General features: G+C 44.5%; 1 protein-coding gene across 1 annotated transcript in view; it reads left to right on the plus strand.

Moving 5' to 3' along the window:
• The window catches only part of ETV4 (ETS variant transcription factor 4), a 147,022-nt gene that overhangs the window by 1,791 nt on the left and 129,213 nt on the right, over positions 1 to 16,018 (plus strand). The window contains exons 3-4 of the mRNA XM_078645296.1: positions 50 to 140; positions 1,173 to 1,220. Of these exons, the coding sequence (XP_078501422.1) occupies positions 50 to 140; positions 1,173 to 1,220 (139 nt within the window). The remainder of the gene's footprint in view (positions 1 to 49; positions 141 to 1,172; positions 1,221 to 16,018) is intronic.

A 16,018-nucleotide genomic window follows, 5' to 3' on the forward strand; every position in this document is an offset into this window, starting at 1 on the left:
TTTTGAGTCTTTTTTTCATGTTTTATATTTTGACTTTTTTTACCAATAGAAAAACGACGGAAATGGGAACCACGACAGACCTCTGATGGCAACCAAAAGGAAGTACATGGACACAGAGCTGCCTCCGCAGGAATCGGAAGGTAACACGCAGCATGCTTCATCCCAGCTGACCCTCCTTTTAGGGAACCCCCACTCCCGGAATAAAACTCCTCTTTTTGTAAATTAACTTTTTTTCTGCTGTGTTGATCCTCTTGGCTATCTCCTCCATGAATTTTATCAGGCGTTTATACGATGTCTTTCCTTTAAACTTTCCACTGCAAACATCGAAAACAGTCAGTTTCCAGTGGGAAATAAGTAACGCTAGTGCCTATTTTTTCCATCAGAATTAAAATACACACAGCTGCTTGCAGTTTCCATTTGTAATTGGAGTTTTCATCTTTGAGTCAAGTTTAAGGGATACATACATATGCAAATCTGTTAATTGCACAAAAATGTACCTAAGTTGTGCATGGCTTGCAATATGACTTGCATTTTTTTGCAAGTTTCAGTTAGATTCCACGACCCTAATTTTGCATTTCCCCCTAGACCCTGCTTCCCTCATCTCCTCTTCAGTTTATTTTCACTGACTCAAGCCTTGTTCATTGTTTGAGTTTGGCTCAGAAGCACAGTGTAGCTTTTGGAATTCACAAATACACCTAGAAACAAGCAGTTGTCTCGCTTTCTCAAATCGTCGGTATTCTTTTGGTACGGTTAGAGTACCTAGAATCACGTGATGGTGTTTTGTTTAAGTGCAATATAAGAATCAAAGTGCCATGGTGTCATTGGCTTATATTATCAGATTATTGAGCAGAACTTGAATGATTAAAATCATTTTAACCATCTCAAAACTCTTCCACGAGAGAGGCTATGTTGCTGTGTGTTGGTGTTACTGTGATTCTAGAACAATGGTTTTTGCTTATTCAATTTTGACAGAAATACTTTTGTTAATTTCTCTAGAGTTGATTTTGTTATTGACACTGTCACTCAAACATCATATGCATCTTTCTGTATGATGCCAGTAATTTCACATCTGACTTTAACTGCAGGTGATTTGTTGTTTGTTTTGTTATATCAAAGCACAATGTGGCCTGACTGTCGACTGTATATTGAGCGTACCTTTCTCTTTTCCACAGATCTCTTTCATGATTTAAGCCAGTTCCAGGAGACTTGGTTGACTGAAGGTAAGGAAGACAGATTTCTTTTCTCGTTTGTATCCACGTGTGGGTTTACTTTGCGCCTGTGCTCTGCCGGGGCTGCCCGCCCTCTATTTATTTTACCAGATTCCAACCACTGGATATATTTTTCATGCTCGCCAACCCTTGGGCTCGTGCAAGTCGCAGATTATGAATCGCACTATTGTGCTGTGTATTTGCTTGTGAATGGAGCTTGGCTGGTTGCCCACTTTCCTTGCTGTATTTTTTTTCCTTCACCGACCACTGCGGTAGCTTGGTGTTAATTTGTTACTTATTGCTGTTGGTAACCAAAAACTGTGATGCTCTTTCGGCATTGTCAACTATTCTGATACATATTTTGGGAGCGAAAGGCAGATTGATGGAGTGTGTCCACTTTAAATTATGTGTTTTGCTTGTGGTTGGCTTTATGCCACAGCCTTGAATTTCAAAAGTAAATTAAACCTTGCTGAGGCCAGCAATGGAAACAGATTCTAGCAATAGCAACACGAACCAAAGCTGCTTTTTGTTTCACTGCAATCTCTAGCCGTGCTGATGTTTGACATTTAAAAGTCTGAGCATGGTTCTCTGAGAAATACTGCTGTATGCATTGTGTTGTGTTGTCTTTCAGTTTGTTTAGCTCCGCATTCGCCCTGCTTGAAATCTTGGTGCTAAAACGCCTGGCTTGTGCCTGAAATGGTGGGTTTTCTGATGTATGTTTTTTCCAATATTGCCTTTTTATTGGAGTCAAAGCTAATCACACCACCAAAAACACACCCGCTCCGATCCCAACTATGAGTTTCTGAATTTGGCTTGCTTGATTCTTGTGAGAAACCTGTGTGTGTGTGTGGGTCCCTCCCCATCTCATTTAATTTTAAGCCATGCTTTAATTTGTCTGTAATTATACTGTTGCTTTACTTCTAAATGGACTGGGTTGTTGGTATGTTCCGAGTGTTATGAATTGGAATATTGTGGTACTGTCATGTGCTATGTGTAAAGCCGATAGGTGCTTTTTCTGTGTATATTTAATGAGCACATAGTATATGCTATTCCGAGTCTTGCCTCGTAGATGTGTGTTTTTAACACCTTATGCAGACTGAATCACAAATAAGCATCCTTTTGATTTATACGTTTACAATGGACTTACTATTTATTTTACCCCTCCTTTCCTCCTATTAGGGATCTTGGGGTTGACTAAAATATTTTGCTGAGAATTTGTGAACTTATGTTAAACTTTTTACAAAAAAAATGTATATATTTTCTTATTTTGGAATCTTTGTGGTTTCTAATATCGAGTAGCATTGAGTTGGGTAACAATGTACCTGTTTTATTCAACGCCAAGATACTCTTGGGTGAACATGCGCTTTACAAATACCCGTATGTATGTTATGTTAATATTGAACCCATTCTGTGTTCGTGGGCATCTGTCTAATCGCAACCACCTTATCTGGTATAAGTGGTTTGATGGTCTACATACTACCGATGAGCCAGTGTGTTATGGAGTAAATAAGCGTCTCCAAGAAATACTTAATAACTTTCTAATGTTGGATTTTATACAGTACTTGTCATGGATAGTTCTCTGTTTTATTGAACACTACTTTGCTTATTTCTCTCTTGCACTATCGCCTAAGTGTGCCCCTGGCTCATCGCACAGGTGCCGCTGAGGTACTCTTGACCTGTTCCATATAAAGCCATACTGTCAGCTGTATAGTTGTTCTTCAGTGTGTTTGTATTGTTGGGTATAAGGTTGCCTAGTGAACATTATAACCTTTATTACTATTGACTAAATATAGGAAGGTGCCTTCGTAAAGCTGGTGTTTTAAAGGTCATGTGTGTTTTTCGAGGCAGTTGAGCTTGATGCTCGCAGGATTGATAGTGTAGCATGGCAATGAGCGAGAGACTCCGGAGTTGGTTTTTACTTGACGGTGTTAAGATGTTGTTGGGTCAGAAAATGTACACGGTATAGACATGGGATATGCTGTGTTGGACAGTCTTTACTAAACAACTCTAATGTTGTGCTTGGGTTAGTGAAGGGTGAAGATTAATAAGTCAGCAGAGTAGACCATCAGGGCGAAGCCTGCTTCAGTCGAACATTCGATAGGATAGGCGTATTTCTGTCTGTCACCGGGTGTCTCTTCTTCCAGTCTTACACTTCCGCTGAAGCGGTCCAACAATGTGACACTGTATTCTAATGTCACGTGTCACACAGCCTAGTCTAAAACTCCGCCCCATCACTGTCCACTTTTAAATACCTTTTTTTTTTAAATTCTGGAAGGTGCCATTGTGAAAGGGGCAACCCAGTGTATCGAATGCACAGAATGCTTTGCTATGTTCTGCTGTTTTGTCTCTTATTGCTTGTCTGTTGCTTAGGTCTGGCACTTGTCAGTGGTTTGATTAAATGTTCTCAAGGGAGGTTGTTGCCAATTTTGGTTTTTCTGTGATCTCCCTCTAGCTCGGAATCATTGTCCGTAGCCGAGTTGTGCACTCCATATTTGGTGTATCCCATACACTTCCCTGTGCTTCTGGCCAGGGACAGAGGGATTCACTTTCTTCTTTGTATTACTCAAGTAGACTGCATCGCAATACTCGTAAACTCTGGGAGCTCCTTTTTCTGGTTTAAGCTTTGTTGGGGTCATAGCTATTACGTCCTTGGACCACGCAACGCCTAAAATGAAGGGTTAAAGATGGGGTTCTTCAGTAATGCCGCTGTACAGAGACATCAGACCCCCTACTATGGTAAGTCTGCGATCAATTGATTACTGCTTTAGTGATGTCGCTGAGTTGACGACAGCCACAGATCATTCTCATTAAATTTAGTGAGGAAGATGAAAACTTGATGTAGGAAAATCCCTTCAATTTGTAGTACATTCTAAAGCTTGAGGTCGGATCATCTGTTGAAGGTTGGTTGCTAGTGCCTTGTATGTTTTAGTTCGGGATGAGCCTTCCCTTATTCGGATGGAGAGCACCAACAGGTTGGTGATTGTATGACTGGGGAAAGAATAAAACATATGTTTTATGTTTCTATCAGACTTTATTTAGCGCCTACGTTGTCTTTGCGTAGATGTGCAGACCCAGCATATCTGAGCAACTGAAAGGCGCAAATACGAAGTGTCATTAAAGGACCGATTAAGCAGTGATGCAACCATGGGAAAGCAGAGTTCTGTTGATGCATGTCGAAGGGGTTAATTATTGAGCAGATGCTGGTGCCAACCTTTTAATCTTGTTCTTTAGTGCAATGTCAGACCGTGTTCCTGTAGTTCCGCAATGCATACAGTTGTTTACTTGGGGTTGACAGATGCAGTTGCTGGGATTAATTTGCTTTCTTTTTTTATTTCTGAGCTTTTGGAGGTTCAGGGTGGTATCACTCTACTTTGTTTTTCCTCTTTCATTACGATGTTCCCCTTTCCCTTCCATATAAATGTAAACATGCATCACTGAGATTAGATGACTTGCTGATAGTTTGCCGTCTAAAGGATAGCCCAACTTTGTCCTTCATTTGCGGACTTCTACATATACGCAATCAGATTGACAATGTCTGCTCTGTTGGTGTCCATGGGGATCTGTGGTGTGATGGGCAGTCATAGCCTCTGGTGCGATTGTTTTCTTCCTCTAATCGAGGAAGACATGGCAGTCCGCATTTAAAATGAAACCCATCAGAAATAACTAAACATCTCCTTCCGCACCCCTCTTGGCTTCCGCACAAGCACTGGTGGTGCCTGAGCTGCGTTCGTGTTGTCTCTTTTATAGAGATGAAGTTGGTTGGTTTTAAGGAACAGAGTCTATGGGGGTGAGAAACACAGTTTGCTTGGTTTGTATTGCATATATTCTAGTAAGGTCTGGTCCACCACTGAATAGTGATGTCACTTTCCTGAATGTTGGTCGTTTCTCTCATTAACATTGTTTTCATCTGGTGTTGGTGTTTGAGTGGGTTGACTAAGAACAGCCCCTAACTAGTCATGGGTTTGAACTTCCAGTACAGGAGTCTAATCGCAGGATGAGGCTGCAAAATGGTTGAACTTGTTACTGCACAGGCAGAGAGCATTTTGCAGATTTGCAGTTGGGGTGTTTGCATGACCTGTCCCTTCCTTTCCTTCATTTCTTACTTTTTTATTGGTAGAAAATGAGAAACTTTTTTAAATACTAACACACTTATGTGACATGAGTAATCATGGGATATCTTGTGTCCATTCTTTTGTTTTGTTGGGGTTTGTTTTATACTAGTTGCCTTTCTGGTCACTAGTGTCTGAAAAGCTCCTTGTCCGTTTTGTGCAGGAAGGTGCCTATCAAGCTCCTGCCTCTTAGTGTCACCTGGATCATGTGCTTTCCAGCATGAGGGTGTAATTTCGGACTTCCTGGATACTAATCATTGCGATTTCTGAGGTGGGGTTTACTAGATTGTCTAAGTAACCGATTTTAGTCGCCATTGTTGGGTAATTAATTCTCTTGTCATAATGTGGCTGTCATCCTTTTTTTCTCTGCTCCCTCTTCTGTGGACCTGGTTTGGTATACTATTCAATTCTCCTGCCTGTACACCTTTTAACTTTAAACCCATATTCAGACACTGAGACCTTCTTGGACCTGTGCTTCCCCTTTCAGTGAAAGAGCTAAAGGACTTTGTTGTCGGTATATTCAGAAGAAAAATTGTGAGATCTGCCACTAAGCTGAACATTTGTGACTAATCTAAAAACTTAGTTCCGATATATTGTGTATGCAACTCTGTTTCTGTGCACCAACATGCGCAACATTTAAACAGTCTTTATCTTGAACCTTGCTGGAGGCGGAGCCCACTGTGTGGGAGTGGGTATTTAAACCTGCTTGTTTTTTGTGGTAGAGTAGTGGTTTTTGTTAGTTTAAGTAATTGTATCCCTTGGATGATATGCAAGCTTGGCATATGCTCCTTACGGTGATGTTGATCATCATAGTATTGGAATCTCTTGCGTTCTGTGTCGCAGGTTCACCTTCCCACTGAAGGCTGTGCGGCTATCCTATGCCCTTAGGCTGAAGTACCCAGTCCTTCAATGGTGCATTAGTCACTGGATGCAGAGGTCTGTTCTGGGTCTAATTGCAGCCATGTCGTACCTTGTTGTCGGTAAATGGATGACTAGGTACAATGCCCGCTCATGAACATAAATATCAACCTCGGACTGAAATACCGATCCCACTGAGTCACTCAGAGGTACTCTTTTGTAAAAGGATTGTTGCCTTGAGGCATCCATGTAGAGAATCTGTGGTTGCAGGTTTGCAGTAGTTTAAGTTGTTGAGCTCACCCTGCCATAAGACCAGGCTCCCACAGCCACCCCCGCCCCCACCTCAAAGGTCTTTCTATGGCTTCTTTTCCCCACCCCATATAAGCAACACCCAGATGCATACCCAGTCTCCCCCTGTGCTTCACCTCGGTCATATGTGTCGACAATAGCAAGACTAGCCAGTAAAACCTGTTGTGCACCGTCTGGGATATCTACCCGTCTGGCGAACTGTCGGCGCGCCGTGCAGTTTCAGCACTCGGCAGTCTCTGCATCCTTGCAAGGGTGATCCTTGGTGACCAGTTTTGATTGGACAATGAGTTGACTAAGTAAAGTGTTCTTATTCTACCAGATTAATGATGTTGAGCTGTGGTATAATGCATGCACACTTTTCATTTGAAAATAGCAATATTTTTGGTAATATTATGATTGTACAGTTCAAAGGTCATCACTGCATAAATTCTAGCAAATCATGAATCGCCCTAGCGTGTTGACACAAGATGGCAAGCATATTGGGTGCCGTACTGGGCATGTTATTGGTGTCGGACAGTGTGTGCTTAAGACCAGAGACTGGGCAGAGACATTGAGCGGAGAATGGAAATCTGGTTCGGCTTTGCGCCGGATTGACACTATGGCCAATAATGCAGTCAATCAATCAGTCGGCGAATTTGTATAGCGCGCTACTCACCCGCTAGGGTCTCAAGGCGCTGGGGGGAGGGGGAGGAGCTACTGCTCGAACAGCCAGGTCTTGAGTTGTTTTCTGAAGGAGAGCTGGTCCTGGGTCCGCCGTAGGTGGGTGAGGAGGGAGTTCCATGTCTTGACCGCCAGATAGGAGAAGGATCTTCCGGCGGTTGTTCTGCGAATACGTGGGACGGTAGCGAGGCCGAGGCTGGCGGAACAGAGCTGGCGGGTGGGTGTGTAGAATGTAGTGGTCACTGGATGGGGCTTGGGAACTTCTTGGGGCCTGGAGGCCATAGCTTTAAAGCCTCGCTGAATACTCAACCATTCCTACTTTCCACTGAGTTTGAAAGGTATCATAGTAACCAATGGGGTGGTTAATGACACCACCTGTTTACGCTACAAGTCCAGTCTTTAGATAAGACAAAATAGATGGGCAGTTTCAGGTGATTTGGTACAAAATACTTAGATTTTTGCCTAACAAGGCTACTTGTATAATTTACTACACATCCATACTGTCATAGAATCCCTTGCTGTCTTATTCCAGCCACACTTTTTCTGCACCCTTCACTTTTTTCTTCTTGCACCTTGCTTCCAGTAAACACCTGAGAGGTGGGACAACCGGCAGTGTGCTACTCCTCACATACCTTACTCCACCCAGACCATAGTTCAGAAAATAGTTCTGCGTGTTGAGTGACGCCAGGAGAACTGTGTGCAGTTTGCTAGTCGCAGGCGTAAGCAAGTGCACACCCCAGCCAGGGCTGCTTTAGCGTTTCATCCTCCTAACTTTGAGAAGCGTAGTCGTGTTTCGCAAATCTTCCTGTTGCACGATGGCCTCTCCGTGATTTAGCCTCTCCGTGATTTAACCTCTCCTCTTCTAGGCGTTTTGTCACTTGTTACCGGATTCTTGTGAATGCAGTGGTCAGCTTTTGTTCTAGATTGGTTCAATGTGCAATCGCAGGCTGCTGCTGCTGAAGAAACACAAAAGCGGACTTTCCTGTGGCCAGCGTCGCAGTGTCACCCTCCCCAGAGCTGTTTCAGTGTTGGGCTTTGCCCAGTATTAGTTTTTTTTTAGGAGCAGTGTGTGATAATGCAACCCTTCTTGAATAGTAGCTCTGAGGACGATGCCTCGTTGCGTCGCAGCTGACAGAGGCGGCTCTATTGCCGCGAGCTCACAGGCGCACCTTTGTGCCAGATCGGCGCGCGCTGGCAGGGGGCACGGAGCAGATGACGGGGCTGGCGCGTGGACATGTTTCCGGCCTGGCTTTCAGGAGACTTTGTACACCTTGCAGTGGTGTGTTTTGCAATTACACGGTTTGAGTTTAATGTTGTTTGGCTGGCGTCATGTTTTCCACCTGTAAACGCCCCCCTTTCTCACCCCACCCCCTTTCAGTGCAAGACTGCAAAGGGCCGGTTCTATATGTGTTCTTTATACTTTGCAGTTTTGGTAGTAGTTCCATGACGACGCTTTTAATTGTATAGTTGAAATGTGTTGTGTGTGTGAAAAAATATATATCATGGGAATTTTTCTCAGGGGGGCATAGTTCTTTTGTGTTTTTCTTTTGGGGGGAGGGGGTCCAGTTGAAGCCCCCCCCCCCCCCCCCCCCCACCAAGGCTTTACATAAAGGACAAGGTACAAGCATCTGTGGAGCGTCTAGATCATGGCAAGGGCTGGTAGACGTTTGTTTTCGTCACTGTCGATGGAATACAAGAACTGCCTGTGTGGGGATGCTCTGAACCAGCAATCGCTGATAAAGCCGAAGCACGTGAAGGCCTGAGTTTTGAGTAAGCCATGACCCGAGTTAAACATCTCCCGGATACTTCTGGAAATGTTCTGTATGTTGACTGTTGTCCGCTTGTTTTGTCGCGTGCCTGCGTGCAAATGCTTGGTTTTCGACGTCATTCTGTAAATTTGTTTACGTTTGAAAATTCTAACTTGTTAACTTTGGCCTAGAAATGCTGACCAGCGTCGCATAACATAACGGAATTTCCTCAATTTGCAAAATAGTTGGTTAGGTCACCTGTTGGTTAGGCAACCTACGCAGGGTTATACAGCCACTGTAAGAATCGCACGTTTAAATCCAACCCAGCAACCCCCCCCCTCCTTTTATTTATTAATTTGTGTTGCTTAGGGCGACCCTACACCTCATGTTAAAAAAAGATTGTTGCTTACCTCTTTCTTACCTGCAAATAATTTGCTTTATAGCAGATTGAATTCTTTTTTTGAGAGCAGAGCATATTGGCAATCTCAAATGTATCCATCAACATCGCAAACAGAAGTTTGAGTTTCGATGTAACCTCTTCAGTGTGTGTTTATTACACCATCCCTGCAGGCCCTGCCAGATGGTTCTGTAAGAATATGAATATACTTTTTTATTTTTTACTTCGGTCAGTAAATGCCCATAATGAGTACATATTGGCAAGCAGGAAATCGCTGGTGTCCTTTGATTGCGGAGCTTCAAAGATTGTGATCATAAAATTGAGGCTAGACTGGACGTTTCCGATGTGGTGATACGGTAAAATCTGCCAGTCTAGTCAAAGCTGACTAGTATGGAGGTAGATCCTGATGAGGCGACTCCACCCTGAAGTAATACCCAACCTTTTCAGCTCCTCGACACCTGTAGCTGTAAACGGTAAAGTTACCAAAAGATAACCAGGCACGTTGGTCACATGAAGTCTGCATCTTCAGCGTTGGTTGCAACTTTAAAATGGGTCAAGAGGTGAATCTGGCTAGGGAGAGCCCAAGATGGCTATATATCGAAAGGTGTGGTGTGCATTTTTTTCATTGTAAGATCCTTCCTGTTGGGTGTATTTCAAAAATGCATTGCGCCTTTTTAGCCTAGAAATGCAGTGACTGTTCTTCCTCTGCTCTATCTGCATGCTTAGCACCATGGTTGTCCTAGGGCAGATCTGTGCTGCCCTTAAGATAAGAGGTGTAGTTGCATGTTCTGTTCTTTTGAGTGTCATCAGTGACCTGGCTAGAGTGCTGTGTCCTTGCCCAGGCTAGACCGCAGTGTTCTTGCCATCAGCCTGTGTCTCTGGTTTTGGGTGCCTTTGCTCTGCAGCCTATGCGCCTATGCTACCTACAAGTAGCATGTGCTAGAATTGCCAAGCAAATTTCAGATAACTATGTATGGCTTCTTTTTAGCCATTTGTGTAGTGGGTGGGGTGTTTGAGCTAAACTTCGATTACAGAGAAATACCCTTTACTCTTAGTAGGAATGCGTTTTTTCATATATATTTTTTATAGTTTTGGGGGTTTCAAATTAGATTTTGCAGGTATTTGACATTTGATAAATCGGTAAGCTTATGGTTGTTTAATGTGTGAACAACAGTTGTGTATTGGTTTCAAAGTATTTTAACTGCCAACCAAAACATTGCACATCAAAAATGTTGTAGCGTTCTCCACCATTTGCGTGATGGGATGAGTGGCTTGGGGCAAGTTCTTCCGGAGTTCTTTAGACTCTGTAAGATTTGAGAGGTTTTCTCAAGGTTTGATGGGGTGCATGGTCCAGCAGCTACACATCCTCCCATGAAGTGGTATTTAGACTCCAAGAATGCATTGCCAGATCTGTAGGAGAAAGAATGGACACTTGGTCCAAGATTTCATTGGTTGTGACGTATGAAACAGAACTCCAAGATACTAGCACTTTCACATCCTCTGCCATTTAGTCTTCTCGCTCAACAAAACAGCATCTCTGAACGTGTACAGCTCTCTGATGTACCTACACCAGCACATACATAGAAGTTTGATAGTCATTATTTTGCTGGTGTTTTGTAGGTTTTAGACCTACTGTATATAACCCAGAAAGAATCATCTTTGTGCCTTTCAAAGTACTTGTGTGTTTATTTATACCTGTTTGTGGTTGCCATTGTTTACTGTACATTTATGACACTTCAGTCCATGTTGTACTTGTAATTTATGCAGTAAAAGCAAATAACTTTGCTAACAGGTGGGTATAAAGTGGGTTTTGGCTCCTTCCAGGGGAGTAATTCTCTCTTGTCTTATGCGGAGTACTTGCATTGCAGTACATGAAACTATTTTATATCCAGAAAGTACACTGACTCATCGCACATTAATTATTTCTAGAGTCGCCTTTTTTCACTGCAGGCGACTCTATTTAATGGTTTATTCAGAACTCAAAATCCAAGACAGGCCTATTGAATTTGACAGTGCTTGTTTTCATCCCCCAGCCTAGAGATCAGACTTTTTTTGGTACTCAGCAGTGCCCAATTTCACCTGGTGGTAGCAGATGGGGCTCATTAGTACTTCTTTTTGGGACTGGCACTTAATTTTCATCATCCGGCTTTGACCCACAGCTAGAAAGAGAAAAACAAACGAGGATAAAATGAGGACGAATAGAGACTGAAAAACAGTAGGAGAGAAAGCATGCATAAAAGAACCCACATGCGTGAAATAAAGGGGCAGGTAGTGCATGAAGGAAGCGTGCGATGGAATTGAGATTATGCAGCCTTAGTATTTGTCAATCCTGGTCTTGGTCAGCACGAGCTGTGGGGTTCTGAGGAAAAACCCTTTGCACTGACACTTCCTGTTTTTACAAAGTAAGCACCGTGCTAGGCTGAGTGAGTGGTGGAGAGAATACTGTAGGAGGGGTGAGAAGTAGGGGTTTGTTCTGTAAATTTACTTGGAGAGTGAGTTGCATTATGAAAATAGGCATGAGGAAGTTGGAGTGACATCAGAACATAACTGCATTCTTAGGAGTCCACCGTTAACTAGCACTGTAAATGTATGCCTGGAGGAACATGACATCTATAGTACGGTGTAAGGTGCAGTAGACTGGAGGACACGTAAACTCTTTGTGGTAATCAGGAGTCCACCGTTGTCACTGGAGCTATATGTCCTAAATTAATTTACATCCTGGCTAGTTATTCTGCAAGAATGACTTGGCTCTGGACCTCGTAGGCAATACAAGGAATTACAGAGAGGCTTGTTTCTTGAGCCGTGACATTATTCTTTATGGCCTCCAAGCCGAGTAAGACCCTTCCTCGCCCCCACCCTGTTTTTTATTCTTCATTAAAGCTTCTTGACTGAAGGTTTACCAGAGGAATCCATGTCAGCAGGGTTAGTCGTCTTCTACTGTAATACCAAAATGCATTCTGGGAGTTGAAGTCCTGGTTCATCTGAATTTCCCCAATTGAGCTCCATTGCTAGGTCACTACACTGCACAGAAGTAAAACTTGGTGTGGACAATGGTGTCACTGGTGACACGGAGCCATTGGTAAACTTGTGCACTAGTGCCCCCAGCACAATGCAGACAGGTGGCCATGTTCCAGCCCAGCGCTTTGAACCCCGCTTATTTGGTACTTTCTCTGACTCAAAATGGCGTAGTTGTGTTGTATTGGCTCCGTGTTTGCCAGAGGGAGCAGGAAACCTTTGATTGCTACTGTTGCTGGAGTATCCTCCTGTTTCAGTTTCTTTGCCTCGGAAGTAGACATCCGGTGTGCCTTTCAGGAGCGCTGGCCGCCCCTCCTGGGGAGCCGGTCTCCCCTTCTGGGGCTCGGCTCCAGAGAGCGAGGTGGGCCTGCTCGGACCTGCAGCTCCCTCGGCGGGAATCCTACTCCGACGGCAGGCTCCTGCCTGCTTTAGTGTGCTTAGCATCCGCGCGGGCCACGTCTGCTGCTGGGTAAGGGCGCGCGTGGTGCAGAGGGCAGACGGGCATCTGATGGAGAGCGATTGGTCCTTGGAACGAGCTTCTCCGTACCCTTCTAACTTTGCCTCCCCATAAGGCAATGGACGTCTGATGACCCTTGCAATATCCTGTTTACATACGAAGTGGCCACGTTATTCCTCATAATACACTGTGACAGCATCGCCCTCTTACCGATGCACTATAGCCCGTGTGTCTTGATTCCCTCCAAATGCAGCAGATGTTACAGTAAACTAAAAATAAATGTAGAACCTGTACTTTGCAAATACACGCACCACTCTGTGGCTTATCATTTTTTTGCAATCAGGAATTTTAAGCATGTTTTAAGGCGTGCCAAGTTTAATGTCCGGATTGTGCTCTTAAAATAAATGTGGCGTAATGTTCAGCTATATTCATTCTCTTCTGTACTGAACATCTGGGGCCGTGATACAGTGGTACCCTGAGACTGCAAAGGGTGCGTGTGTCCGCTTCTTGAACCAATGACGCCGTTTGGTGTCCAGGAGGGGGCTGCAAATGCTTCTGAGCCCCCTTCTACAAAGAGGTCTGCGTTGGTGCATACCTTGTTCTGGCGCAACAACTACAGGAGCTCACATGTGTATGGAGGTGTGGCCCCTTGGAAATGGGGAAACCTTTTGCCTCTGCACCCTCGCCGTATTACAGTCGCAGAAGAAAAGAGACAATTGGGTCCTTGCCAGGGCAGAAAGCAGTTCCCGTGGATTCCCCAGACACCCTCTTGTAGCCTGGAGGACTTCTGAGAGAAATGTAGCCAAGTCCAACTAGGAGGATATGAGAACATTTAAAATGTGTGTGAATCCTTGGAGTAATGTCCGTGGTGGCACAGGTCTGAGTTAGCCAGCAAGAGCTCCATATCTTTGGGGCGTTTTTTGAGCATAATCAATCGAGGGCACCAATGGGGCAGAGTGGAAACTGAAACCTGATGGCGAGAGACTGGGAGTATCTGTGACCAGTCTCCCATTCCCCTATAGTATTCCTTTATATGGCTGTGGATGCCTGTGGTGGACGTCAGGAGCTCCTAGGGGATGGAATACCTTGCTTTGGCTAGCACTGATTGTTCTTTTGTGGTAGGTATGAGCAGGTATTGGAGTGAAGAGCTTCTAAATTGATACAAGTAATCTTTTTGGGGTTACAGTAGAAACTGTTTGGTCGCATTTACGACCGGGGGTGATAAGCTATTGCCACTAGGTACCAAAGAAGTCAGCAGGCCGATATATATCGCTGTGAGGGCAACGCTGCAAGTTTATGAGAGACTTTAGGGCAGTACTTTTTTTGCCTTGAGCATCATGTCAAGCTGAGGTGCTCTGTCTATCTTGCCAGTAGTTATAAGCGGGGCCACTGGAGGTATGCAATTCTGCAGCTGCATTGTTTTCTGCATAGGTAGCGGGTTACTGCATTTGTTATACATTGCATTATCTCCTGCATAATCTGTAGGTTTTGACAAAAAAAAGTTTCAAGTTTAAACAGATCAAATGTTACTGAAATAGGGGCAGCCCGTGCTGCTGCACTATGGAAGGCATATGTAATGGTTGGCTTGTCATTTTTCGGTTGCTTATTGTATTCAGATGTTAAAGTGGTATTAATGAGATAAAACATTTGCCCAATGTAATAAAAATGTAAAAATTACAAAGTCATGCTATCACAAAATGTATGCATTAGGTTGCATAATTTGTCTCTTTCTTGCTGCATAATATGTCAAAACGTGCTCTGTAATTTGGCAATCCCCTGCTCCGTAATTCCAGTGGGTGGGGGGAAGTCGGTAGACAATGGAATAGAGAACATTAAATAAATCCTATTCCATTGTCTGTAGACGTGAATTCCACCATTGTCCTACAATTATTTCTGTAGTGCCAGCCGCTCTACAAGGAGCTCTTTGCCTCTAAAATCTGCGATGAAGTTAAGTTTAAAATGACCAGTTTGAAACTCGATAAACGTTACCTCTGTGTAATATTTTCTTTTCATTCCTGATGGTGCTAATTTGCGCATGGTTTTCTGCTTTTTTAAGGCTTTTTTTATATTTATATAAGAACGTTGCAGGAGGCCTGTATGCTTTTATTGGAATTAGTTGGCTGCAGCTACACTCTTACTCTATATTGCGTGCGAAGAAAACTCCAGAACTGTGTTGAATAATTAAATTGTGTGTATTTTTGCTGTTGAATGCAAGTGCTGTTCTGGTGCAAGTTACTGTCCGTTCGCTGTGTAACTTGACTCGAACCCTGGGTTCACCAGAATCTATTCCTGGAGGGCTGGATGCATTCCAGATATTTAAGATGACTACATTCATCTAAATGTGGATATGCTAAAATTCTGGCATGGATCCAGCACTCCAGGACAGACTTTGGGGAACCCTGCTGTAACACTTTAGCGCCCACCTCCTTTGTACCCTTGGTGTCCAAATCGGTTTCCTCCTTGGCGAGCGCCCAGTTTGTCACTGTGGAGGACGTCCGGTTTGTACCTTTGGCATCCAACTGTCTTCTGCAGTAGCATCTGGAATTGATTGGCGAGAGACAACATTTAACAACTATTTTTTTTTGTGTGGTAATTGATTAGAACTACATCAAACTTTGTTAACACAGCCACTTTTGAATCCCTTTTTAGGGCTCGCACTGCGACGCAATCGCGAAAGCGATTGTCGCAGTGGAGTCCTATTGTAATCATTCTGGCTTTCAAGGACTAACGAGGTTTGGGACAACAGACTGGCACGCGCACGCATGCAGCCTGCCAGAATCGGATCAGGTCGCGCGCTCCGATTCCAGCAGGCTCTTCAGTCACCATGAATCACGCACGCACACAGAGACACACACACGAGCGCACACATACAGACACACACCACACGTCCCCAGACCCCCCCCGCCGCCGCCCCCGCCCACACACACACGAGCGCACACATACAGACACACACCACACGTCCCCAGACCCCCCCCCGCCGCCGCCCCCGCCCACACACACACGAGCGCACACATACAGACACACACCACACGTCCCCAGCCCCCCCGCCGCCGCCGCTCCCGCCCACACACACACGCACACAGAGAGACCCCCCAACTAACCTCACTCACCGCATCGCCGGACTGCAGCCTCCGTGGGGCTCTCCCTCGGACATGAGAGCCCCGCGTCACCACTCCTCTGGCCAGGCACTCCGTGTGCGCGTGCGCGGGCTTCTGAAGACGGAAGTCCCGCCCCGCACCAGATTTCAGTTTCGCTCT

Source organism: Lissotriton helveticus, chromosome 5_1, assembly GCF_964261635.1.
Source record: "Lissotriton helveticus chromosome 5_1, aLisHel1.1, whole genome shotgun sequence".
In the NCBI taxonomy this organism is placed as follows: Eukaryota; Metazoa; Chordata; class Amphibia; order Caudata; family Salamandridae; genus Lissotriton; species Lissotriton helveticus.